Raw genomic sequence first — 23,820 nt, 5'->3', positions numbered from 1 at the left:
CACATTGAAGCATTTTATAACTAGATTGGACATCAAAGTCAGAGCTGAATGGCTCTATCTGTGTGGTTTCATTTCAATTATTAAAAGACACTTTCTTTTAAGTGGTTATATCTTGAGTGCTGTACTGGAGTCAGTGAAGTTTTATTTACCATTTGTTCTGTGTGTGTAAATGAACCATTTTGTTTGCTTTCTTGCTCAAAGTTTGTATTCACACATTTTCTGGTTGCAATTTTATTTTAAAAAATCTGGTATGAGAACTGATCGATTTTTATGGGGCTTTTCTTCCCCCAGAGGTTGGATAAAATGCTTTTCCCACACTGCCTGAAAGCTAAATGTAATCTAAGACTTTAGTATGCATTTTATGAAATGAAAATACCTACTCTACCAGTTCTGCTAGAGATCAACATTAATGTGTGGGTTTTGTATGAATTCAGGCTATTGATGAACTGAAAATGGAACTTGCACTTGTAAAAGGTCTCATGTGGCTTATGCCAGGAGAATGCAGTTGACATCCTTGCTAATTATTTAATTTTGCAAAGTGGTTTTGTAACTGGTATTGATCCCACCCCTGGTAAATTCTTATTTGCAGTCCTAAAACCTCTGCTACAGGCAACACACTGTTGTCACAAGAAATGAAATTTATTTGTTGTTCCAAAGAAGCAGTTTCAATAAAGTTCACAGAGTGTGCACTGCCATTCAAAAGAGCTTTTCCAGCCTGGTCATGTGTGCCCTCCACTTCCCTTCTGCTAGCACTTGCCCTTGTGTGACTTGGTGCTCAGTCATACTGGAAAGCTTGGGCTGGATAATTTCTGGTTTTGTTTGCTGGGTTTTTCTTTTAGTTGCCAAAGTGACTGTAAAAAAGCAACTGGAGGTGAGGGACAAGAGTGGGTCTGGGTGACAGAGGGGATTAGCTCGGGTTAAATCTCGAGTGAAACCCACTCAGAAAATTATCTCTGCTACATTCTGCTCTGGATGTGTCCTGCAGTGTTGCTTCTGTGTCAGGTCAAGCCTGCAAATCTGTCCCATATAAGCTGGGTGTGCAGCTCCTGAGCCAAGTTGGGTTGGTTTGACTGCGGTCCTTTGTTGGGGCAAGGGCTGCCGGCAGGGACACTGCTTGCAGGGGCACAGACAAAGCTTGTGTGTGACTTTGGGGACCCAACGGTCCCGTTAAAACCAGTGGGACCACTTCGGGGGCTTAAACAGGATCAGACCCTAACACTATAAACTCCTCAGGACCTGTTTTTTACATGTATTCCACAACCCCCTTATCATGCTCCTGGCTGCTGTGACATGATAAGGAATAAGAAATTCTCCCTGTGGGATCACAACCGAGTGTCTGGTTTGGGGCGTTTATGTGCACACACGCTGTGCTGATGGCAGCAGCGGTGCGGGGACACCTGGGAAGTGGTGGCTTAGCAAACACAGAGCCTTCGGCCCCTTCTCCTCGATCTTCCCACAAAGGAGATGTCAGACCTGACCGGCAACATGCCAGGAGGAGCAAGGCAGGCTGGTCTGATAGAAGGGGCCCATGGCTGCAAAATCAGGAGGCACACCTGAATGAAGCCAGCAAGGAATTGCGGTGCCCTGACAAATGGCACATGCTGAGCGTTTGCCCCCAGTTGCGTCCAATTGCTGCAAAATGTGGAATATATAAAACTGTTCTTAAGAAAGGATGTCATTTCGAGTTTGATCTTTGTGTACTTTCAAGCCTAACACCACTCTGGTCCGGTTGGGTGGGACCGGGGCTGTCGTTTTGCCGCAATGCTTTTTACCCACTTTTCCTGGCACCCGGTGGGTCCGGCGCACCAGGTGCTCCGGGGGAGGGGCTCGCCCGCCTGGCCGCAGGTGATGCTCGGCCGGGCTCGGCGCCCGCCCCCGGCCCCCGGGGGTGTCCGAGGCTCGTCCCGCCCCCGCCTCCCGCGGACTTCCCGGCCGTGGCAGGGCGCTGTGTGCTGTGGCCGCGGCGGCTCCCAGCCCTCAGTGCTGCGAGCGCACACCGCGGGCTCGCCCCGCTCGCTCGGGCCGGTGATTCGCCGCTGCCGGACTCGGTTCGGCTCCGCGGGCCCCGCAGCCGCCGGGCGGGATCGGGCAGGGCCGGGCGGGTTGCCCCGGCGAGCCCCCGGCAGAGCCGATGTCCGCCGCGCCCGTCCGGTCCCCGACGCTGCGGCCGCACAGGATGAAGAAAGAGGAGTCGTTCCTGGGCAAGCTCGGCGGGACCCTGGCCAGGAAGAAGAAAGCCAAGGAGGGTGAGTTCGCCGGCGCGGGGGGAAGGAAGGAACGTGCTCGGGGCCGGCGTGACTTGCGGCCGCTCCGCCGTCCCGTCCCGCCCCATCCCGTCCCGTTCCTCCGCGGGAGCAGCGGCGGAGCCCTCGAGCCGCGCTTTGTTCGGCGGCCCCGCGGAGGGGCCGTGCCCGCCCTGCGCCCCCGAGAGCCGCAACGCGGCTGGGGATGGGCGTGGGGAGCGGCTGGAGCGATGGGGAGCGGCTGGCAGGGATGGGGGGACTGGAACCATGGGACATGGATGGCAGCGATGGGGCGCGGATGATGGCAGTGGGGGGAGGCTGGCAGCGACGGGGCAGAATGAAGTGATGGAGGGCGGGACATCAGCCCATGTCGCATGTACGGGAAGGTAAGCCCAGAACCCGTTTTGTGCTATAAAATAAATTCCTGGTGACCAACGAGACTCTGGCTGTCGTTTTCTTGTGGTCTGAGAGCTGAGGATGCCAGAGGGAATGGTTAAGTTCCCCCGTGTTTCATTCCAGGTCCACTTCTTCCGTGGGATTTATGTTGCTGTAGGCACTGTGCCCAGAGACCAGACACACCCATCCCACCCACCTGGCTCTGAGGAATTCCGCACGGGCACACGTACCCCAGGCTGTACGAGTGTGTCCGTGTGGGATGTCACTGCTGGTGCTACCTGCGCAGGGAGGCAAGAGCCTTCCCTTCGCTGCAGAGAGCCTGGAGAAGCTCCCAAGCCCAATGGACCAGCATCCATGCTGAGGGGCTCAGCCCCTGCTGCACACCTCGACCTGGGGCGTAGGCACATCTGTGAGGCGTCCCTGGAGCCGCCGGCCCTCGCCAGGGCTGTGCAGATAGCAGCGTTGTTGCTGTTGAAAATGGGAGGCGTCTCATTGCTGGACTTGATAAAGCTGGCCCAGTCCTGAATGCTCCAAGTGTGCCCTTCGGAGTGCAGTGTCCTCCAGGAATGGTGTGTGCTGTTCTCCTCAGCTTCCCCAACTCACCCGCGCTGGCTTCTGTGGAGAAGCTGCGTCTGTGTTATCCCCAGACTCCTGGAATCTGCCAGCAGGAAATGTATGTGTCCTTGCCCTGTGGCTTAACACAAGGGTAACTTGATGGCTGGTTAAAACTGGCCTTGGTTTTGTTCTAGTGTCTGCTGTGTGTAGGGTAGAAATGTAATTCAAGTTTCAGCCTCCTTTCAGCTGGCTGTTGAGCACGTTTTGCCCATAGCGAGTTTATGAATTGCCAGCAACATTCAGAAGACAGCTTTTTCATTTTTAAAAACACAATATTTGGCCTTGAAACCTGGTTCAAGGAAATTGCTTCCCTTTCCTTCTGCTGCCTGTTTTGGTGCAGCTTACTGGCGTTTCCTTTGTTATCTATTTTTAATCAAGTTTCCCTGATATGGCTCTACTGAGGAGCAGCATAAGCAGTTGTGCCTTCCTGAGATGATCTCATTTGCTTCTGAAGGAAGATGGTGGAAAAAACTCATCTCTGGCAAGGAAGCCAAGCATGTGCTCCAAAAAAGTGCATGTCAAAGGTGACTTCAAAGCTGAAACAGGTTGGCAGCTTCCCTTCTTAGGCATTTCAACATCACTTGGTCGTGTTCTTGAGGTGACCACTTCCAGCAGGGGCCACCCGCTGGTTTTGCTAAGTTTGCCTGTGGTTTTTCCTACTTGTGTGGCCACAGCTCCTCGTGGCAATGGAAGGGCCTCTTCTGGTCGCTGTGCCTGGTACTTAGTGGGGAACCACACCAAAGCCTCCCAGCCCCACTTCTGTTGCTGTGATGGGGATGAGCTGCACGTCATCTTGCAGCTTTTGGTGAGAGTATTCCTTCCAGTCTGAAATGCCACTGTCTTCGAGCCTGAGGAGCCACTGGTGGGTGTGACATTCCCTGGTGCTGCAGGGGCACAGCCCCTTTGTTGTGAAGGGAAATGTTTTTTTCCCCTTTGTGGAACAGCTCTCCAGCAGAGGCTGTCCCAGCCATGCCTGTGCAACGGGAGCGGACCAAGGGGCAAGAGTGATGAGCTGGGGGGTCTGATGAGCACCAGGGGGAGAGAGGCTGGAATGTGGCTTGTTGGAAGGATCTGGGCAGCCCCAGGAGCAAATTTCATGGCTAGAAACCAATTTTTTTTTATGTGAGTGTGGAGCAGAAGTAAATGGGAAGGTCGTCTGAGTGGCGTTCCTTGAATGAGTTGGTAGGAGCAGATGTGGTCAGCGTTCCCCCATGTGCTCAGCCCTTGGGAATTCCTGGCCTGCCTCCAGGCTTCTGCTGGGTTTGCCTGAGGGGACCAGCAGAGGTCAGAACGATCTTCCCAAAGTAAATCCTGTCCTCTTCACGGCAAATCAGAATGCTGAGGCTGCCACAGCCTGAAATCATCCTTGCCTCCATCAGCTCCAAAAGCTCCAGCCTGAGGGCTCTTTATACCTTCTGCTTGCTTTCACTGCCTTTGTATTGCAGCTGTCACTGTCCCAGCTGTGCTCATACAGTGACCTTTAAGGGGGTCTGTGTGAGAGCTAAAATCCACTTATATCAATCCTTTTCCTTTTTGTGCACAACTTCTGAGCCATGCAGCTCAAAGCTTCTTGTAATGATACTGAAAAAATTCTCATTTGTGGTTTTCATTTTTTTAATCACAGATCATAAATAACCATGATGTGCAGCTACTAACCATGAGCATCTAAATTTAATTTTTTTTTTTTTTTTTTTTTTTGCTAATTACTTCATAACTTGCTGCAATGTATTTTTGGAGAGGGTTTTTAGGCAGCTTTGACTCAGAGAAAGAGCAGCTTGTGGGGAAGCTGTTTTTACCCTGGCTTCCTATGGAAGGCGGGTGAGTGATCTCAGTGTCTGTTTGGCTCCTCCCTTCCTCTTCCTTCCCAGGAATATTTTTAACCCTTAGTTTGGGTAAAAATGCCCTAGGGAGTAAAGTCTTGCTGATTATTAATGCCTGCAGGCTATGTCAAAATGTGTCACCACTGAGTATAGGAACACTTTAGTGGAGCTCTGCAGCAGGAAAACCAGCAATGAGCTCAACCCTACCATGATAGTACTAGAGAGCCTACAGGGAAGGCACCTGGCCAGAGAAAGGACGGGAAAGGCTATGGGATAGTATGGAGGGAGATGCATGTTCCTCATCTTACAATCAGTCAAGATGCACATCCTTAGAAAAGTGGGATGTGTCAGTTCCAGTGCTCTGTGACCACTTTGGGTTCTACTTCTCTCCCTGTCCCCTGTTTGGGCCATGTGGAAATCTGTAAATGCCTAAGTTTGTCTGATGTTTACTGTTCCATGGCTGTGTCTTGGCGTATCTGAGGTTTACATTAGATATTAGGAAGAAATTTTTCACCATGAGGGTGATGACAATTTTCACCATGAGGCCCTGGCCCAGGTTTCCCAGAGCAGCTGCGGCTGCCCCATCCCTTGCAGTGTCCAAGGCCAGGCTGGATGAGGCTCTGAGTAACCTGGAATAGTGGAAGGTGTCCCTGTCCCCTGGCAGAGGAGTGGAATGAGATGGGCTTTAAGGTCCCTTGCAAACCAGAGAATTCCATGATTCTGTGGTTTTGGTCTTTCAAAATGTGTCACCTGTTCAAGAGCTCCAAAATCTCCTTTAAATACTTTAGAAAACTGTTGGGGTGCTGGCAGGGCCCATAGAGGATATGATTTTAAAGCCAGATGATTCCTTAGCTTCTTTTCAGATTTTGTAAAAGATACTGTTTCAGGTAGTGCTGTATTTCAACTTCATCTGCAAAAGGAAATTTTAAAAATCTGCCCTTTCCTGTTTGTCAGAGGGATGTTGCTGTACTGAAATAAAGGAGGGGATTTTGCTGCAAGCTTCACTCCCAGCCTCGTTGCAAAGCTTGGTTTTCTTTTCTTCATGACACACTATATGGAAGATCTGGGCAGCAGGTGTTTGGCTAAATAAGCTTTCTGTTGTTGTATCTGTGTGTGTGTGTATGGCCGATATGGGGGAGTCGGTGAGAGAAATAAAACAGAGTCCATTGCTTAGCGCTGTGTCCCAGTGACATGATTGAGGTGGGGAACAGGGGTGAGGAAACTGCTCTGGAAAAGTGCCATTCATTTGTGCCTGATGAAATCAGTAGGAGAGGCGAGTGAGAGAGAGGATAGCACTGCAGAGGGCAGGATTATTGCAACAGGAGCTGAATAAGGGGAAAGTCTTGTGCAGATCAAGGGAGGCGAAGTGTTGTTCTTGGGATCCATGTTTTGGTGTTACAGTGAGATGTCCTGATAGTGTCACGCCCCCTTCTTCATTTACTTTCCATACTCACAGGATGTGGCAGTGAATTTTTAGGCAGATGGAGGGACAAATAGAAAATGTGTGGGGCCTAATTCTGTTGTCCTGCTTCACATGACTACATTAGCTGCAGACTGAGAGGATGCTTGGCTGGAGAAGTGTGTCTGTGCATTGTGATGTGCTACTGCTGCTGAAATGCCCCCACAGAAGATGGGATGAGTGCTGGTTAAGTAGAATTACTTGCTCTTTAAGAAAGGAATTTGCTGTTCCTTTCTGCAGTAGTAGTAGTTACATTGAAGCTACATACTGTTCCAGATATGTGTGTATATATAGAAAGCCTGTGCAAACACATGTAGATTCGTATTTCAACCTCGATTTATTATCCTTTCTACCACTGATTTAAACAGACCTAAATTTCCAGTTGGAGCCTGTGTAGCCTAATTGTTTCTCCTGTAGGGCTCAGGCCTGACCAGGTCTGATTGCAGTCTTGGTAGAGCACTGCTGGTTTGGGTTCTGTGTTCTATTCTGGCAAAAGCTGTACTGGGAATATATTTTGTGTCAATGTCTCAAATGAAATGAACTTTGCATGCACAAGACTAGTGCTTTTAATGGTATCATAACCCCCACATTTTCCTCCTGTAGCTGCACTTAGGCTAGGGTGGTTCACCCAGTGCAGCTTTAGGCACAGTCTCCTGATGAGACAAGAGAGTTTGGAGCTACAGCTCCAAGTTTTCTTCCAGACACGATTCAGAAAGACACACAAAATAGCTCTGTAGCTCTTCAGTAGTTTTGAAGGACTGTCTTGTCTTCCTTTAAGGAAAACAGACATTTAAAAGTAATTTTATTTTCAGAGTTGCAATCTTTAAAATAAGATTAATCGTAAGGATTCTGTTAAACTTCATTGTAAAACCTTAGCAGAGTGGTAATCAACACTTCCAGTTTTCCAAAACCAGAATTCCAATCCTTTTCTCCCTAAAGTCTACCCTTATTTCAGAGCAGTTGTTCAATGATACCTGTTTTAATTTCTTCTAAAGGATTTATTAATTATGACAGCTGGAGAGAGAGAGACTTTTAGAAGGGGGCATCTGGCTGTGTGTGGGTGAGCCTTGTGAGACTCTGATGTATTGGAGAGCTGCACATGGGTTTGATGGGAATGGGGGGACATGCCACAGCTCATGGAAAGTCTGTGGGAAGGAGGGACTCCTGATCTCACTGGTGATTCTGTGCAGGGACATCAGGCTGTCTTCTGCAGTGCATGATCATAAACACATTAATCCTACTGATTGTGTGCTCGTGTTTGTAAGAGTTGGGATATTTAGATCACTTCATTAATATACATGCATCCTAGTGATGTGCACGTTGGCAACAGGGCAGTCCAGAAGAGAGAATATAGTTATCCATAGCAGTGCTAAATGCCTTTTTATGTACTGCAAGGACTGTTTCAGGCCAGCGGATCTGAGAACAGACAGAGCTGCTGGAGTCTTCCAATGCACTGCTCTGAACTTTGGATTGTCCTTTGATGTTAGGGAGATTTGGGAGATTAGCTGGCAAGCTTTTTTTCATTGCAAAAGCGTGTTAGAACAACTTGCTGCTAAGGGATCCAGGGCTTATGTGGTCTGAGGCAAACTCAGGGCAAGGCAGGGTCTGCTGGTTGCAGGAACTGGTGTCTCAGCAGCCACAGCTTTGCCGTTCAGCTGGAAGGAGCTTTGGTGTGTGTGCCTTGTGCACACAAGTTTCACAGTCACAGCTGATTCAGGTGTATAGCTGTGCAAGTCCAGCAGAGCTTCTACTTTAGAGCTGCCCATGTGGGATTTGGATGCCAAATTGCTGTCAGCTTTCAAATGCAGCCAGTCAAGTGTACAGATCTCTCGGGCATCACTAGAAATCTCAGCCTGCAAGATTCCCAAGGTTTTCTCTGTCAGGGTTCCTGGGATATGATGTCTCAAAAGGGAATGTGACCACACAGAGACACTGGTGTGTATCACAAGGAGAAGGAGTTTTCTGCCTCACCTGCACCATCATCGGTTTGTGGTCCTTGTCACTCCTGCAGTGTGGGAGGGGCTGTGTGTGCCTTCCCAGCCCTGGATTCTTGTTCTCTTTTCAGCCCTCCAGCTCCTCTCAGCCCTTTCAGGAGACCTGGAGGTTGGCAAGGAAGAAGGAAAGGAAATCGACCATATTTCCCAAAGGCTCCTCCTTCTACTGACCTCTGATCATTAGAGCAAACATAACTTCAGCACACCCCCAGGTGCTTTGAATTAACAGGATCAGGTATTTTGTTAGAGAAGACAACTACCTGAAGGTCATGGAGGTGGTTCCAGAGAATGATGTGACCAGATGAGATCATTCCAGAGAATGATCTGTCAGGATGAGGCTGATGGCACAGGCTCTGTTCTGCTCAGCTCTCACAATATCCACATGCCTTCCTCTCCCCAGCCTTGAGCTCTTCTGCATGGTGACCTTGGTAGCTGCTTATCACCACCCTCGTACACCCTCTGCCTGCTCTGTGAGATGTGCTGTGGATGTGTACTGTCACTGATGAGGCTCAGCTTTTCTTCTCAGGGCACAGCTCAACCAACTGAGTTGTTCACTCTCACGAGGGATAGTGTGGAGTGGCCCTTGCTTTGCCTGGTGGAGGCCTTGTGTCCAGAGGAGGGCTACAAGTGTCCAGAGGAGGCTACTAAGATGGTGCAGGGCCTTGAGGAAGCATTGTGAGGAGCAGCTGAGGGCACTGGGTCTGTTCAGGTGGAGGAGACTGAGGTCAGACCTCACCAGGAGCTGCAGCTCCTCCTTAGGGGCAGCAGAGGGGCAGGCCCTGATCTCTGCTCTGTGTGACCAGGGACAGGAGCCAGGGAACAGCAGGAGCTGTGGCAGGGGAGGGTTAGGTTGGAGTTTAGGAAAGATTTTTCCCCCAGAGGGTGCTGGGGCACTGAACAGGCTCCCCAGGGAATGGTCACAGCCCCAAGGCTGCCAGAGCTCCTGGAGCACTTGGACAGTGCTCTGCAGCACAGGGTGGGATTGTTGGGGTGCCTGTGCAGGGCCAGAGTTAGATGGAAGGGACCCACAAAGCATCAAAGTCTCAGGATATTCTGTGATTCTGCGGTGGCTGCAGCATTCCTGTCTCTGGTTGGTGTCATAGGCTGCATCAGCACTTCTGCCCTGCTGAGGGAGGTGTGAATTGTTGTGAGGAGGATGGAGGTGGAAGGGAATGATGGGGAGTGTGACCAGTAGGACAGCACCGCTTATCCAGGGGTTCTGCCAGGCTGCCTTCAGGAGGAGTTCCTGAGCCTGGATGCTGGAGCTCTGCTCAGGATGGCTGCTCGGTGGCTGTGGGCAGGGGGTCTAAACCAGCAGCTGTGTGTAAGCAAACCCTCTTTGCCTTTGGGAGTGGGCACAGCGCTGATGGGAAGGGGGAACAGAAACCTCCGTGTTGCACAGCTAATAGGCCAGTGGCCAATGATCTCTCCAGGGTGAAACATATTGTGCTCAGGTGTAGATTCCCTAATTTGTACTCTTCTGATGGCCAAGTAGAAAGCTGCAACCTGAAATTCGTGACTTTTGTTGTGTATGTCTAGTTTGTCTGGAACAGGATGATGGAAAACACGTGGTGTCAGCCTTTTGTAATTTGAATCCAGTGAAGTCTTGCTCTGAAAACCAGATGTGGAGAGAACATGCACACCTGGCAGCACGTACTGGGAGCAGTGGGTCTGTATGCTCCGGGCCCTTAAATCACTGTCACTTCCTCCTGGAGGAACAATGAGGCTCCTAATTATAAATCCTGTACACTGATTTGTTTCCTTGTACTCTCTGCAGACCTCTCTCTCTCCAGAGGCCTTAGGCTGAGAGGGTTGGCCATGGGATGAGATTCTGGTTTTGGCTTTTCTGGTGGTGAGCAAACTGGGAATTTGGTTCTGCCTCTCAGTGATTGTTTCTCCAGGTCAAAAAAGTTTTCTTTATAATCCCCAAGACCTGTCTGGCAATCAGATACAGACTTTTATGAAAACTCTTTTCAATGTATGCTGCGTATTGGTTATAAAACAAGCAAACTGTGCTGACTCCTGGAATCCCAGTTCCTTCTTTAGTACTTCTTTTATTGTGTAGTTGAATCATAATGAAATCCACTGAAAAAACAAATAGTGTATTTTCCATTTTCCATTATAGCTGCCATATGGCCTTACTGCTAATTTTTAACTAGCTGTGGGATGGTTGCACACACAGTTTATTTGGAGTAAGGAAAGAGACTGAGAGCTGGATGAGGAGATGTCTGTATGAGGCATGCTGTCGTGTCTCTTTTAGTGTCTTTAAATAGAAGAATGTGTAATCTTCAGAAAGTGTTGTTCCACTAGGTCTGTTTGGCAGATGCATGCATTTGTGCCATTAAACAGATGCAGACACTTCTGTCATTTTAAAATAGAATAGTGTTGTTTGCTCTCTGGCTTGCCTAGTCCAGCAGATGCATCTGGAGGCTTTGCAAAATTAACAGGATTTTCTTCAAAAACGATAAGAAAAAGTAATTGCTTGCACTTCTCACTTAACATTCTCCCACAGGAGCAGGGTTATGAAATTGTGCCTCAGTATTACTGTTTGCCCTCCTCCCCATGTATGGCCCCCAGTATTGTTACAGTGAATTGATTCCAGTGGAAATTTAGGCATGGTAACTCTACAGAATTTGGTCTGACAGGAATTTTGATGCTCTACTTAGAATTCTGGAGTTAAGTTGCAAAAAATCATAAAGTCCAATTGTTCCCCCAGCACTGCTAAGTCCATTCCTAAATCATGTCCCCAGGTGCCACATATACAAATCTTGTAGGTACCTCCAGCAATGGTGACTCCAACACTTCCCTGGGGAGCCTGTTCCAGTACTTGACAGCCCTTTCAGTGAAGACATTTTTCCTCATATCCAACCTGAACCTCCTCTGGCACAATCCGAGGCCATTTCCTCTTTGTTTCATCATTTGTTCCCTGGGAGCAGAACCTGACCCCACCTGGCTGCACCCTCCTGTCAGGGAGTTGTGCAGAGCCAGAAGGTCCCCCCTGAGCCTCCTTTTCTCCAGGCTGAGCCTCCCTCAGCTGCTCCTGGTGCTGACCCTTTCCCAGCTCCTTTCCCTTCTCTGGACACATTCAGTGTCTTTTCTGCCATGAGGGGCCCAAAACTGATTCCAGGATTTGATCTACTCCCTGTCCCTGTCTTCCAGCTCAGGGGCTGGGTACAAGGAGAACAGCCAGTGTGACTGTTAAAGAGTGAGGCAGATAAGACATTAGTACCTCTGCCTTTTCCTCAGCCTTTTTCATTATGTGTCCCCATTGCATGCAATAAAAGGTGGGGATTTTCCTTAGTGCTCCTTTTGCTGCAGATGCATTTGTAGGAACATGTTTTATTGTCCTTTACAGCAGTAACCAGATGAAGTTCTGGCTGGGCTTTGACCCCTTAATTTTCTTCCTGCATAGAGCCTCATGCCATCCTTGTAGTCCTCTTGAGTTGCCTGCCCCCCTTCCAAGGTGATAAACTCTTTTCCTGAAGAACTTCCAGCCTTCCTGGACCCCTTTGCCCTTCAGAGCTGCCTCCCAAGAGACTCTATCCCCCTTTGAGACAGATGTATCCCATCTGTCACCACCAGGCTTTGTGTCATGCAAGCCGATCCAGGATCAAAAAAATTCAAAATTCGAGACCCTAACCAGACTTGGAGCCAGGTATTGATCTGCTGGCTCTTCCTGCTACTTCCCTCACTGTTCTCTGCAACTGGAAGGATAGGTAATGAAATTAGGTAATTAAATAAGCCTGTGTAATGGAGCACTATCATTGGGAAACTGGATTTTAATTGCATCCAGGATGTCATGCTGCAAAATGGCCCTGCTGTGCCAGGAGCAAACCAGATGTGCTGCTTGTAAAGCAGAGCTGATGCTGTCTACCACACAAACTGTGGCTGGGTTTTATTTTTGCATGTGGAAGGGAGGAAGCTGTCGTGCCTCACCTAACCTAGCACCGCAACAGTCCAGCTTCAACCTGAACTTTTTAGGTCCTTCCAAGGAAGGTTTCTCTGATTATGTTCTCTTAGTTTCTGAGTTTCACTCTGTTTCTGAGATTTTTTAGGGTCTCTTGTCAGGGAAAGAGACAGATGGTAATGGGAAGTTGAAAGGGACTGGCCTCAGTGTCCACTCTCTGCTGTATGGTTGAGGGAGAAAGTTATATATTTGTTTCCATGTTTCCATCTGGTAAAACAAATTGTAGCATTTAGTGAGGGACTTTTCTTCCCATGAATGGCATAAGGTGTAGGTGCCATACCACCCAGAATCCTGGTGGAAGGCATCCTCAGTGGAGTGCTTCATTTGCTGTTGATTCAGTGGTTGGTAAGAGGTTTCTCCAAGACTGCAGACACAATTTGAAACTGCCTGAGCTGGGGAATTTCACTCTTGTGCTGAATGTACAGGAGATGGGCACTGTTGTTTCAGGGGGGTTGGGTGGTTTAGCATGTTGCAGCATAGCTGGCCAGGTGATTCTGTCTGGGGAATGTGAAAGATTCTATATCCACTGCAATCATGGACACAGTAAGAATGCAAGAAGCAGAGGGAAAAGATTCTCCTGGCTATACCTGTGTTGTGTGAGCTCTTTGTCTCACGTTTTGGGATGTGTCCTGTTCCCTGGTTTGGGACTGACCAGTAACTGAGCTTGAAGGCCTTTAAGATGTCCAGCACCACTGAAGCACCACCTTTCTAGCTCACAGGGCCTGGTGTTATCAGTGCAAAGGCTTTGAAAGGCACCACAGAAAGCTAGAATTGCAAATCCTGTAAAACTTGGGTGTGCTGACTAAGTACATGAATAAAAAACAGCAGCAGGTCTTTTTGATACTTTATGAAATGTGATGTTTTCTTGTGCTTTGGACTTGTTTTGATTGGATTCCTTGGCTGGCTCTTGTTTCATGATTGCATTTTGATATCTCTTGAGGGCTGTGCTTAGGAGACTGGACTGCAAAGTCAGTTGAAGGGCTCCACTCTTTCTATGTAATCTTCAGCAGCTCCATAAGGAAATGCTGGGGCTATTTCTTACTTAAACCTGGCAGAGTTAAACATCTAAATGCTTTTATGGCAGCCACTATGTCCACTGTACCTTCCCTTCATGGACTGGCTTTTATCTAGCTGTGGGCTGTGAGTTCCAGGCTTTTACTGTGAGGTCTGTAGTGCTTATCACTGAAGTTCTGGTCTTGACAGGCTCCTCTGGTGCTCAAAGCAACAAGTAAAATAATTTCCCCCATGTGACATGCCTGGAAACCACTGAGAAAACTCCCTTATATTTTGTAGCATTTGCTTACACAGGTCTTTCATGTCAGTTCTGATGCACTGCTTTACTGCCCTGAGTGCAGGTAGGACACAGGAAAGGTAGAGCAGCCTTGGGATATGGTACACTGAAAGCTCTGTGTTGAGTATGTAGGGTAAAGCTTCTAGTTTGGAGCATGGCCTGTCCCTCCACTGGTCCTCTGGTGTTCACTAGCAAACTCTCAATGTGTGTGTTGCAAGTAGAGTTGCTGCAGGCAAGTGTTTTTCAGGTTTTTCCTTGTCTTTCTGGGTGACATTTGGGCAACTGCAGCAATGAGGCATGTGCGCTTTTTGTGGTCTACAGAACCATTTATCTTGGCTTGTTCTTCCTGTAGAATCATGTTGCACGAGCAAAATTGTTGCTTTTTTTGAAGTGCAAGTCATATCTGTAGCCTCCTTTCCATTCCCCTGGAGTTTGGCTGTCGAGCTCTGTCCCGTCAGCTGTGGAAAACGGAGCCTTCCTGCTGCTGCTGCTCACCTGCTATCAGTGCCTTTGGAAGTGAGTCTGTTACTCTGTACTTCTCTTGGCATGTCCAGAAGAAAAAACAGCATAAAATGTTCTCATATTTGCACAGTAGATTACTTGTGGTGGTGGTGACCTTTTAATCTCTCTGTGCAAAGGATATGGGGAGAGCAGGAAGGTGAAACTGGCTTGGCAGATAACTAAGGGAGGTTCATTCACGTACCTACCCACAAGTGAAGTGCCAAACCATGTGGAGGAGGTAGAAGAAAGTTGGAGGAATGGAAAGCTGGTCACTTGTAAAATGTGTTAGCCTGAGCTGCAGTAGTGACTTTTCTCGAAGCTGAGTGTTCTGCTTGATAAAGTTTGCAGGGTTAGATGTGGATGTGGGATCCAGAGGTAGAGCTTGGAGGAGGCTGAAAACTGAAGTGCTGTTTTCTCCCAGATTTCTTCACGGTGCAGAAGACAAGGGCTGAATGAATGGGTTGGGTGCCTCTATTCCAGAATAGTGCTGTTAGCTCTGCTTCTGACAGCTTCTGCTGTCTCTTGGTGGTTTGCTTTCACTGGACCCATTACATGTGGATACCTTAAGCAGTGAGTTGATTCTGTTTTCTGAAGTGGCTTTTGGCTAAAGGAGCCTTGTTGGTGCTTGATATCTTGTGGAAATCAACCTGCTTCATCTGGGATCTTGGACTGAGTTCCTAGACATGAAAGTGGTGTTCTTTTAGCTGCTTGTGCCCACCAGCTTTGGTTGTAGCAGTACACCAAAGCCTGAGAGAGTGCTAAGGACTTCCCTGGAGAGCAAGCATTTCACGGAGAACGGATGGCAACAAATTGAAAATGCCTTGATGGTTTTCTACTGGGAGTGGACACAAGACCAAAATCTCCTTCAGTCCTTTCCTTTTCTTACCGGACTTTGTCTTTTCCCTCTGCTCTCAAATGTCAGATTTGACTCCACATCCTCCCTTCTGCTGGAAGTTGTTCTGGTGGTCATGTAGTGTCCTTGGGAGAACATAACCCTCCACCATTACTTCGTGGGGTGAAATGACCCTTTCTGTGCTGGGAGGGAATTATACCTGGGGGAGGCTGAAAGAGTACATTTTCCCCATTTTCAAGTAGAACTTGGGTGCAGGGGGAGGAGTGTAGCTTTCCCTGGCTGCTTTTAGGGTTCTCTTTAGCTTCAGTTCTTGCCTGGCTTTTCCCAGTCAAAAAACTTTGGGATTGAAGCAATCTATTTGGGACAAAGCTAGTGCATGTCCTGGAGTGTAGAAGCTATCCGCTCTGTATCCTTGAGGGTATCCATCTATTTTCTTTTTAAGTTTAACTTTACAAATATTTTAAAACACCATTCTTGTCCACACTGGTATTTCTGCTGTCTGGGGGTGGAGTGCGTTTGTTTGGTTTTTGGTTGGTTTTGGTTATTTTTTGTTTGGTTGGTTTGGTTTTTTTTGGTTTGCTCTTTTGAATATTTTTGCCCAGCATTAATGTTTGTGTGTCTACACAGTGAAAATTAACTTTTTGTTTTTTTCCCCCTTCCTTATCTGGCTAGTTTTCAAACACACAGTTTCCTCACTCTGTGACATAATGTGGCTTTTTGGAGCCAGTAATGTCTGCAAAAGGAAGGGGTGAGTGGCAGGTAGGGCTCAAGATGAAGTCTGAATGCCTCTTTGCTGTAAGGGATCCCTGCCTGATGAAGACAGCAACATAACACCACCAAAAAATAGAAATCCTCTTTCCGCAGACATCCCCCAGACAACTCCCTAGAAAGAAAGGAACGTTCTTATTTGTGAAAATATGAAAGCAGTATTTCACCCTCACAAACAAAACAAAGTCCAAATTTCTTATAAACGTTTCCAGCTGGCTCAAGTGTTGAATATGCTGTTACCATGCTAGATACATGTTTTACCTTTGGCAAAAATAAAGGGGAGATCTTTCTTTTGGCAGTCACAGAATAGACCACTTACCTGTGTAAATTTTAACACATGTGTTTAATCAAGTGTGGCCTGATCTTTGCAACTAAACCAAAAGCATTATTGCAGCCCTTTCCTAAAAGGCTTTGCTTTTCCCTTATCTTTTACACCTTTCAATTTCTTTATGTACCAGGGTCTGGTCATTGTGACTGCCTTGCCTGCTGAGGCATATAAATAATTTGCTTTATTACCACAGTTCTGCTTTGAATGCAGTCCCTTGATACAGTGCCTTTATGTGGATTTAGTCAAGTCTTTTGCCTTTGATCTGCCTGGGATTATTAATTGTCTGTTATAGTTAATGGCTGCTTTGTCTTTCTCCCACAGAGAGAGAAAGACACAGAGAGATCTTTTCTCCCTATGAAAAGATCTCAGGGCCTTTTGTATATGTGCAGTGATCAGTAGTCTGAGCTGTGTGTGGTTTGTTTCTAGAAAAGAGTGCAGTGTAGCAGCATGTTTGGGCCTGGCTCTGAAACCTTTCAGTTTATCAGTTTTTCTTAGAAAATGTGAGACTTAGCAAAACTGCCTTTTGTTAAATGGGCCTAGAAAGCTTGCAGGTTTGAAGACAACTTTTTGTAAATGTTTAAGCTGTCAGCTGGAAATGTAGTTGTGGGCATGGCTGGCTGTGTCAGTCTGTGATAGGCAGAGGAGCAAGTTAAAGTTAAGAGGTCGGCACTGCAGAGTCTTCAGGGACTTGTTGCCTTCTGGTCTGACTTCCCCCATGGAAAGCAGGAGCTCCAGCTGATAACCTGATCTTTTATGCAAGGGTTTGCTGCTTAACCGGGGGGATTTGCCCTGTATCCATGTTCTTCTCTGAGATGTGAGTGAATGAGGGTCATGTCACTGCTCTGAAAGGGCTAAGAATGGTGATGAATATTGACTTTCCATTTTGCACGTGGTGATCTGGCCTATAAGGATATGAATGCAGGCATATGAATGCAGGCAGGTGAGTTGCTGTCTGAAAAAGTGCAGCTGATCACACTTTTGTCTCAGGTGAGAAGAAGGAAACTTCTGGGAAGCAGTAAGAACTTGGCAGGAAGGGAGCTTCCTGTGCAGTTTGAGTTACCTGGGCATCTCAAGTTTGCTGTCCGTGTGCTGCTCCCACCAGAGAGGAGGACAGAGTTACCTGAATGGATCATCCGCACCGGAGCCAAGGACATCAAAGCGGCCTGATAGCTTCCAAAGTTAGGATTGAATCACGAGGTGGAAGTGCATCATGTAAAAGTTGTGGTCAGCTGAGCCAGCTGGACACTAGCTGAATGCAAAGGAAAGCACAGGAACCCTGGGATCAGTGTCACAGCAGCTGCTGCTTTCTGTGGGCTGGGATTCAGCCTTGCAGTCAGAAATAAACAGAGCTAAAATTAAGTAGCATTTTCCATCTGTCTTTGTAAAATGTAGAGACTCATGGTCAGTTTATTAACAAAGCTGTGAATGGCAAAGACTGAAGTGACCTGTGCTGTTGCTGATAGCTTTTAAAATTACACTAAAATTAAGAGTGAAGGTAGAAAGCTGTTGATATCAGTTGACTCTTTCTTTTAAAAAGGAGAAAGCTGGGACATCTTTTTAAAGTGCTCCTACTAACTTTAAAGGGCATCTTCTGGCTTTTGAGAAATCCTTGACAGCTCTGCTGGCACTTCTAACTTCCTGTGGCTAATTGCTTGTGCTGTGTGCAGCTTGCCTGTAATCCCATGTCTGAGACAGCCTGCCTGGCTTACAGATCTAGTGCTCTGGTCCGTGTGTGTGTGATCTGATCACTATTAATTTGTTTGAAAGGCCAGCACAGCTTCCAATGTGACTCAATCATGTTGACTGCTGACACTGCCAGGAGATTGTCAAAATATTGCGGGGCTGCCAGGAACCCTTGCTGCTTTCAGAGGACTGGTAGAGCAGTGACCTATTCATGCGAATTTAAATTTCTAGTTTAGGGGGAAATATAGGGTTTTTGCTGAAAGCCAGCCTGGACTAAGCCATGCTCCTTCGGTCTGTTCTCAATGTCCTACCCCTTCCTGCTTTCCTCTGCTGCAGGTTTGCTGTGACTGGGCTCTGAAATTGAATGATCAGGCTTTACAAAAAGGTGTTTTACACCAGCATTGGGTGTGCCAGTGTGTGCATTGGTTTTACACCAGCAAAAGACCTGTGCCATCACCACAGGAGAAGCTGTTCCCTGTGGGCAAGGGAAGGGGAAAAGGAGCCCTGTGTCTGGGCAGACAAGGAGCAGTAATACCTCATGCGGAACCTATCATGACTATAACTTGTGCAAGCACAGCTCTGCTCTGCCAGTCAATGCCTCTTGCATGGACAGCTCTGGTATAAACCTTACAGCAAAGCCACTGCTGCTGGTACTTGCCAATCTTTTAATATCCATAATCTTCTACAGTACCTTTGGGTTTGTGAAGGCATGGGCTGAAAGCCATTCTTTGTTGTAAATTTGCATTAAAATACCTTTTGGGTTCTCAGAAATGTACCTGTTGCTCCATCCTGATTATTAACTACCTCTGCTTGCTCATTTGTGGGTTCTCTCTTTTTTTTTTTTTTTTTTTTTTTTTTTTTTCCAGCATTGTGGTTCCTTTTCCTTTCCTGCTTCTGTTTCTTTGCTCAGCAGTGATAAGTGAATGCTCAGGGCAGTGAGCAGGGGAAAAAATCCTCAGCATTGTTCTAGCACAGAGTGAAAGGCTTCTGGAGTGCTGCAGGTGTGGGGAAGGCCCTGGAAAGCTGGTGTTCCTGAGTGCAGGTGCCTGTCTGCATGCTGCCTCTGGGAGCCTGTGTGTCCCTTGGGGCAAGCTGTGGAAAGCCAGCTGTGCCTTCACCAGCAGGTGCGGGTGACTTTCTTGGGAAGCTCCATGCACAGCAAACAGCATCGCGGAGTGCCTGCCCTTAGGCAGCCAGGGTGGGCCAAGGCGGGCGTTAGGAGGGAAGGATTCCTGGCTGGGACCACGGCCAAGTGCCGTGTCCTCCCTCCTGGGCCCCGTCCCCAGCAGCTGGGAGCTGATCTTAGTGCCTGCTCCCGTGTCACCGTGCCCAAATTAGGGGGATTTGGCAGTCTGGAGGTGGCAGTGCCTTATCCAGTTGCTGCCACTGCGTCAGCATTCAGACACCCCATGGGCTCTGTCTGTGACCTGTCCTTGCTGCTGGGGCCGGGATGGCCGGACTGCTGTGCAGGAGGCGCAAAAAAGGAGGTAGGAAACACTTCCTCCGTGGCAGGAATCTCTTTGTGAGGACCCGGTGTGCTGGGCTCTCCCTGGGAGGCAGCTTTGGGAAGCTTTGTGCTGGCAGAGCCTTGCTTCGCTGGCAGAGGGAGGAGAGGATGTTTAGGTCCAATGGGATCTGGCACAGCTGCACACAGTCCGAAGACAAGTACGAAGGTTTTGTGTGGCTCTTCATGTCATGAGGGATGGGGGCTTAATACACAAATTTGCAGTAATGTTTTCTTCCACGTTCGTAAATTGCTCAGAAACTAGGTATTTTTGTTAGGAAGACTAGAGATAATTTTTATATTAAATTAAGAGTGTCACCTTATTTGAACTTTTGGGAATAAATCTAGTTTAGCTGCATTTAGAAGTGTTCTGGCTTGAAATGTATGCATCATTTTTTTTTCATGTACCTACTCTGTGCCATGCATTCATTGCCCAGAGGAACTTAGCAGCTCTCCTCTGCATTTGCAGAGCACTGGAAGCAGTGATGCCCTGAACTCACTGAACACTTGGCATTCCCAGAATGACAGCACTGCTGTGATAATGAAGACTGCTACATCTAGAAATAAGGCTGGTAGTTCCTAAAGAAGTCTGACTTAATTGAAGTTTGGGCATTTATAGTCCTAGCCGGGTTTTAAAGATCAAACTTCAGTTTCCACATGAATTGTCTTGTGCCTCCTGGTAGCATCACAATGTAAGAGTTGTTGGGGTAAGAAAGTTCTACTTGGGAATAATGCAGACAGGGCTGGGTAAGGCACATTGTTAAAGCTGGTTTGATCTGTTGTATGGGGCCTCCTTGTTGCCTGACTTTCAAGAAAATGAGAAGGAATGCTGAAAAGGGGAACTTAAGAATTTCTGTACCAGCGTCTTTATTCAGGAGGTTAAATCTCAGCCTGAGGATGTTGCGTTCTGTTTGCAGTGGGGAACCATGGGGCATAAACCATCAGGTCTCAAAATACAAGACTGGGGTTTGTTGTTTGCTCTCCATAATGAGGATTTTCTTGGTGATCAGTACCATGCTGTGAACCAGAATTAAGTAACCTCTTGAGACTGCAATTAAGAAATGTAAGAACTTGTTTTAAGCACCGGTTTCAGTTTTCTGTGAGGGAAGGAGCGGGGATTGCAGAGTATTCTTCTTCCCTGTTCTCCTCTGTGGCAGTAGGATCTCTGTCTTTTCCACTTCTACGGGGCAGGAAAACAGCAAGTCCTGATGCAGGGTTTTGTAACCTTCACAGACTGCATGCTAATGTCAAGCCTGTGGAATGTTTGTCCAGTGGGAAAGGGGAATAATGGCTGCTCTTGAAGGGGAGAGCTTGCAGGGATACTGTGACCATTATTTAACTGTTCCTCCTTTTCTTTCCTGAGAAAAGTTTGCCTAGCAAACCTTATTTATTTCAAAGTCCTTGCTTTTCCCTGAAAAGAGTGTGGGACCCCTCCCAAAGGAGACTGCACTACCACAAATGCTGCCACAAGTCATTTTAGTTCATGCTTACACAGAACTGTCACTGAAAATTTAGGGCTGTTGTGGTTTCATGCCTTGTAATCAATGTCATCTGAGTTTAAGGGGATATGTGCCTTGGAGAATGTGGAAGTGTTACAGCAATGCTGGTGCTTTTCTTACTGGCAAGCTCTGGGAAAATACTGAAGAACTATTCAGTGTTTGTCCTCAAGTTTGGTTCCTTCCTGATGGCAGGGTGCAGGGAAGTATTTTAACATCCATTTTATTTATGAAGATTGCTTTACTGAGCTTCCCAATGAGAGTTGTGAGTTTAGGACAGCTTGAAGTAAAAAAATTCCGATTTGTGTTCACCAGATCATGGCACATCTGTTTTATCAAGTGGCAACACTGGAATTAAATACATTTTCATCTTTATTTGGTGGGTCTGCCTGGGATTCTCTGAGGATTTAACAAGGCCAGTAGCAAGTGTTCTGCAGCTAGAAAGGGTGGTGATGAGTGGTGGTCGTGCTGTAAGAAAAGAGGTTTGTTTTTACAGTTTGTCTGCTCTAGGCTGGGGCCATCCTACAGGCAAAGCTCACACCCCTTCCTCCTGGAGAAACAAGCACTCTGAGCTTGTTCTTACCACAGAATTGGGTTTCTTGCTAAAAGTTTCCAGCCACTTCTGTGGTGGCTCTGTTTAATAGGAAGCTATAAAAGGATGTTACTTGGATTTTATTTTCCACTGTGGCCGCAGTTCTTCATGCCATAAACAGTGGTCCTGTTCTGAAATGGATCTATCAGATGTTGTCTGCTATTATGAACACCATCCCCAACCCCTTCACATACACCAAATTTGCATTTATTACACTCTTTCTATTGTTTTTTTTTTTTTTCTTCTATACAGTGAGTGACCTCCAAGAAGAAGGTAAAAATGCCATCAATGTACCAATGAACCCAAGCACTGTGGACATCCATCCAGAAGACACACTATTAGGTAAAGTTTTGTGCTGCAGGGATGGTTTGTGAAGGGGGCCACTGTGGCCCACACAGCATTGCTTCACTGCTGAGTGTAGATTGCCCAGTTGGAGCTGAGAGGATTGGAAGTGACAATTGAAAAAGGTGGCACGTTACTTGTAGACTAGAAATTAAAGATGCTAAATGGAGTTTGAAGAGCAGTGCCAAGCGAGGTAGTTTATGCACTCTCTCCCATGTCCATCCCCATTCCCTCACTCTGAGTCCCTACAAGAGAAACAGCAAAATTTAATAGCAAAAAATGTTAAAACTTGTTGAAATGAACCACTTTTGTCTTTCCTGGCCACATGTCTCTCAATCTATGCAATTAGTTGAAGCAAGCTAATCAAACATCAGGACAAATAATAAAATAGTAAATTAAACCCAGAAAGTATTATTAATTTGGATTTTCTGATTAGGAGAGTAGTAGGAAATGCAAAGTACTTTTTTCCTAAGATGTGGGTGAAGTGTTGGTTGCTCTGTGTTGATATGTCTGGACCAGGAGTGTCTGCAGTGATTTCTTCTGGATACCACTAAAGCTGGATATGTCTTTAGAAGATGCAGGACTGCTGTTGAAGGCCTGTCCTGCAAAGACATGACCATGAGTTCTGTGGTAAATCATGTTCTGTTATGGGTCAAGTCCTGTTCAGGGTTAGTGTTTTGGGTGTGTAGTGGGTGTCACTTCCTTGTGATGGAGTGCCTGGCTCACCCTAGGCAGTAAAGAGGAAGTAAAGGAACGGGGTGGAGAAAAAGGCAGCAAAAGAATTAATGTTTTACTCATTTTTGAAAATTTTTCAAGTGTGTTTATGTAGCACAGCCTTATTTTTTTAATAAAAATAAGAGCCCTGGAAAATACTGACCCCAAAATGTGTGGGTGGGGTCTAAGGTAACCAGTTAGATACTGGTTACTAAATACTGTATGATCAGTCTCGTGTCCAGGATGTGTCATGTTTCCCATCTGACAGCAGTGAGGTCTGGCTCTGCAGTGGGAAGTTCCTGTAGGCTGGTCACTGCTGGGTCACTGAACCCCTAAACTGTAGTTTCTAGGGGTTCACTGAGCAGTGTGACAATGGCCTGACTAACGGTGATACCAAAACTTTGTTGTCCTGATAGAAAGAAAGAATTGAAAAATCAATAGGAAAATTGGATTGCATATGGCCTGCCTTCTGGCCATTAGAGAGCACTTCTCACACATCTCATCAGCAGAAGAAATAGAGGACTTTACACCTGTGAAATCTATTTTATGTTCTTCCCCCTTGTATCAGCACAGCTGACACAAAGTGGGGTAATTTTATTTCATAAGCTTAATCAAAGGTTGAGGAGTTCCTGCACTCAGGAGCACATGTGTGACCAAGTTTTGGGCAACCAGAGGGTGGAGGCACAAACTCTCAGGCCAAATCTCAGCAGCTGCACTGAGTGTAGTGCATTAAGCTCTCTCTGTTCTTCTAGGTTCTGCAATTTGGGACAGGTGTTTTCAATTAGAAATTAAATTCAAGCTGAGGGGAAGGATGAAAGTAGTTCACTGTGGTTTGTGATGTGTGCCCCACATGAGGACAGGGATTTTCCCGGAGCATTCTGCATAGGGCAGGGCTAGAGCAGGGGAAGGTCAGGCGAGGCAGTCCTGGTTTAGGGAAGTGGGGCTGTGCTGTCTTTCTGTGTGTCTCTTCTCTGCCTGACACTGGGGTCATGGACATCCCCTGGCTAAGAGGATGAGTAGGCACTGCCATTTCTCGGTCAGCTGATGAACCCCTTCATCGTGTGGAGTTGTTGCAGTTTCAGAAGAGCACATTTGAAGTGGATCTCACTAAGGTTTCCCCTCTTACTTGAACAGAGGAGAATGAGGAACGCACTATGATCGATCCTAACTCAAAAGAAGACCCCAAGTTCAAGGAGCTGATCAAGGTAGGAAATCAATGTTTTGTCCTTCTTCAAACCTTTAACTAGTGAGCTG

General features: G+C 47.1%; 1 protein-coding gene across 5 annotated transcripts in view; it reads left to right on the top strand.

Moving 5' to 3' along the window:
• Positions 1-1,946: 1,946 nt before the first annotated feature.
• Positions 1,947-23,820, top strand: part of PARVB (parvin beta) — a 51,066-nt gene continuing 29,192 nt past the window's right edge. Inside the window, exons 1-3 of one of the 5 annotated variants that reach the window (XM_068190601.1) lie at positions 1,947-2,246; positions 21,763-21,852; positions 23,701-23,771. In XM_068190601.1, the coding sequence (XP_068046702.1) occupies positions 2,132-2,246; positions 21,763-21,852; positions 23,701-23,771 (276 nt within the window). In that variant the 5' untranslated portion in view covers positions 1,947-2,131. Of the gene's footprint in view, positions 2,247-2,607; positions 2,630-5,029; positions 5,073-14,260; positions 14,302-19,296; positions 19,406-21,762; positions 21,853-23,700; positions 23,772-23,820 lie in introns of those variants that run through there. The other 4 variants (XM_068190603.1, XM_068190605.1, XM_068190604.1 and 1 more) reach the window with 4 other exon arrangements.

Source organism: Anomalospiza imberbis, chromosome 5 (genome assembly GCF_031753505.1).
Source record: "Anomalospiza imberbis isolate Cuckoo-Finch-1a 21T00152 chromosome 5, ASM3175350v1, whole genome shotgun sequence".
In the NCBI taxonomy this organism is placed as follows: Eukaryota; Metazoa; Chordata; class Aves; order Passeriformes; family Viduidae; genus Anomalospiza; species Anomalospiza imberbis.
The sequence above is the reverse complement of the archived record's forward strand: the minus strand, read 5'-3'. Positions and strand labels throughout refer to the sequence as shown.